This window comes from Frankliniella occidentalis, unplaced genomic scaffold (assembly GCF_000697945.3).
Source record: "Frankliniella occidentalis isolate FOCC.00 unplaced genomic scaffold, Focc_3.1 Scaffold18, whole genome shotgun sequence".
Lineage (NCBI taxonomy): Eukaryota > Metazoa > Arthropoda > Insecta > Thysanoptera > Thripidae > Frankliniella > Frankliniella occidentalis.
Window position 1 is genome coordinate 86,206 of NW_026267148.1, and position 2,666 is coordinate 88,871.

Sequence of the window (2,666 nt, forward strand, 5' to 3'; positions counted from 1 at the left end):
GCGGCCCGGGGCATACCGGGCCCCGCATGCGGACCAGCCACAGTATCAGAGCAATGTTTTCACGCCCGCATACTTTGCCGTCCACCCCGCCCCGCCACGCCCCGCCAAGCCCGCTACGACAGGCCACGCCCCACCAGACCCGCAGCTCCGCGCCCGGCTCCCGCCCGGCCATGTGCGTTCTAACTTGGTTGTGCTTGCAGGCCAACGGGCTGACGGTCGAGGAGTTCCAGCACGCCCTGCAGGAGGTCACCAACTTCCCCCTGCGCGGCTTCGTGCTGCCCTTCCTGCGGGGACAGCTGCCGGCGCTGCAGCGGGAGCTGCACGGGCTGGCCAAGGGCGCGGGGGAGGTGAGAGAAAGAGAGAGAGAGAGAGTGAGTGGGTGGATGAGTAAGTGAGAGAGCAGCCATCTGATCTGACCTCTGCCTCGTTCGCAGACCGCGCTGCAGTACCTGCGCCACCACGAGCACCTGCTGCTCGACCCCGGGGCTTCCACGCCCGGAGAGGCGCTCGACATCTTCCACGCCGAGGCCGCGGGGACGGGCAGCAAGCAGGCCAGCAAGCGCGCCGCCCCGGACAGGTAAGCGGAGCGACGATTATTGTGGCGAGAGCGCGGTAGCGCGACCCATACTGACGCACGCACTCCTTCCCGCAGCCTGGAGGACGCCGATGAGGCCGAGAACCTCTCGGCGTGGCCCAAGCGGACGCACAGCAGCGCGCAGGCGGAGAGGACCGCGGAGCGAGAGCGCGAGAGGGAGCGGGAGAGGGAGCGGGAGAGAGAGCGGGAGAGGGGCGCCATGGTGCGCGGCGGGGTGCTGCAGCCGCGGGCCAGGCACATCCCGCCCATACCGCACCTGCAGCTGCAGACGCAGGTGCACCTGCACCAGCAGCACGCGCAGCTGGCCAAGGAAGCCGAGGAGCGCCGGAACAACGAGGACGAGTGGAAGAACATCAACGTGGTGAGTGGGAGGGGGATGGAGGGGGGGCACGCCAAAGCCAAACATTATCCGTCCGAAATCTGTGTCGTTCTCTCGCACTTTGTGAAGTTTAAATGAATAGGAGGGTACTCCGGGGCTCGGCTAGACCGGAAGGAGAAGAACAAAAATCGCAGGCACGGGGAGGAATGGAGTACCCCCGCCCGACGATTTTTGTTTTTCTCCTTCAGGTCTAGCCGAGCCCCGGGGTACCCTATGCATTACAGAATAATGCTCGCTCATAACTTGTAACTGCGTGCGAAAGTTTGACGTGCGTCTCACACTTTTGGTGACATGGGTCGGGGATTCGATCATGGGCAAGCGCAGCTCCGACAGAGTAGTGCCGCTCTGAAGGTTCCGATGCTTTCATTTTTGAGGGAGGAAAGAAGAACCAATGACCATGTGAGCGGACGCGGAAAATAAAAACAGAAACCGTGGCTCAGGCCAAGGTGCTAAGTACTTCGTCTGATGAATGGGGCAACTATAAGACCTAACCTCAACAAACCTTACAAACCACTGAGTGAGCTGGGTGTGTAGTAGTTGGTGTGCGGTGTTGCTGAACGTGGCAACTTACTTGATCGTAGATTTCTCTCGTCCTGTCTAGTCGGACTTGGCAAAAAAGTCATCACCAAATTTCGGCATACTTTCACAGCAACTCGCGTCACGCAGTTTGGCACACAATAACACGCGAGAAACGGGATGATGGTACACGACAGGGCAGGACGGGTTAAGCCGTTTACCCCGGCTGCCGCCAGAGAGCGCTGACGGCTCTGCCGCAGAGTGTGGTTATAGCCAGACCAGCCTAAGGTCCGTCTTTTCCTCACCCCCTCTCGCCTGCAAACTCCTATGCTGCCCGTGCTGTGAAAACACGGACCTTAGGCTGGTCTCACTGTAGCTAGTGTGTCCCTATAAAGCATTCCGGTAAAGCTGAAATGCAGAAGAATGTGGGGAAGAAGAAAACGGAAATCACTATGCTTTAACATGGAGACTTCCGTTTCCTTGTTCCCCGTAGCCTTCTGCATTTCAGCTTTACTGGGATGCTTTACTAAAATTTGTGGCCACAAAACCGTGGCCACAAATCCGGCGGGCGTAGAGTCAGCCTTATCCGAACTAACTTTAGGAGATCCATTTTCGGGCATTGAATGATAACACTGTGTAGCGCGGGAGCCCTCAACCCACACGTCCCTGTTTGTAGCTACACGATTGTAGCTACAGCCGACAGTGTCCGAGTCAGCTTAAACTGAACCGTCTGTAGACGAACTCATTACTTCCGCCAATGCTAGAATATCAACCAGAAGTAAACTGCGCTAAGAACTAAAGCGAAAACGAAAGATATCAATGCATCTCCGAAGCTCTCGCCTTGTCCAAGCGCTCGGAGGGACAGGAGGCCGCGGGGGCCCGATTCAGGAAAGCATTGCCTACCCTCCAGGCGTTTTCAGCGACAATCATCGACCCACGCCTCGATTGACACGGCGTCACTTCTTAGCTTTAGAAAGGATTGATGAGCCTGGAGTCGAAAGGAGCCTAAACCCAAAGTACTTGTCATGACAGACGCCTTAGATAGAAGCCGTGGCCTACCTCGCAGGACCAAGCCCTAGCGCGCTCGCCACTCGGCTGTCGGCTCCACTTGTCAGCGGAAGGTTCAGAACTCGGTCCTGCTTTACGAGTCTTGGTCTCCCGGATTGCACGCGTTCA

The 2,666-nt window shown here is 58.0% G+C and overlaps 1 protein-coding gene across 1 annotated transcript in view; it reads left to right on the forward strand.

Annotated features, from left to right (window-relative positions):
• The window catches only part of LOC113214976 (protein CBFA2T3), a 53,817-nt gene that overhangs the window by 47,693 nt on the left and 3,458 nt on the right, over nt 1–2,666 (forward strand). Inside the window, exons 5-7 of the mRNA XM_052264357.1 lie at nt 201–347; nt 435–577; nt 653–956. Of these exons, the coding sequence (XP_052120317.1) occupies nt 201–347; nt 435–577; nt 653–956 (594 nt within the window). The remainder of the gene's footprint in view (nt 1–200; nt 348–434; nt 578–652; nt 957–2,666) is intronic.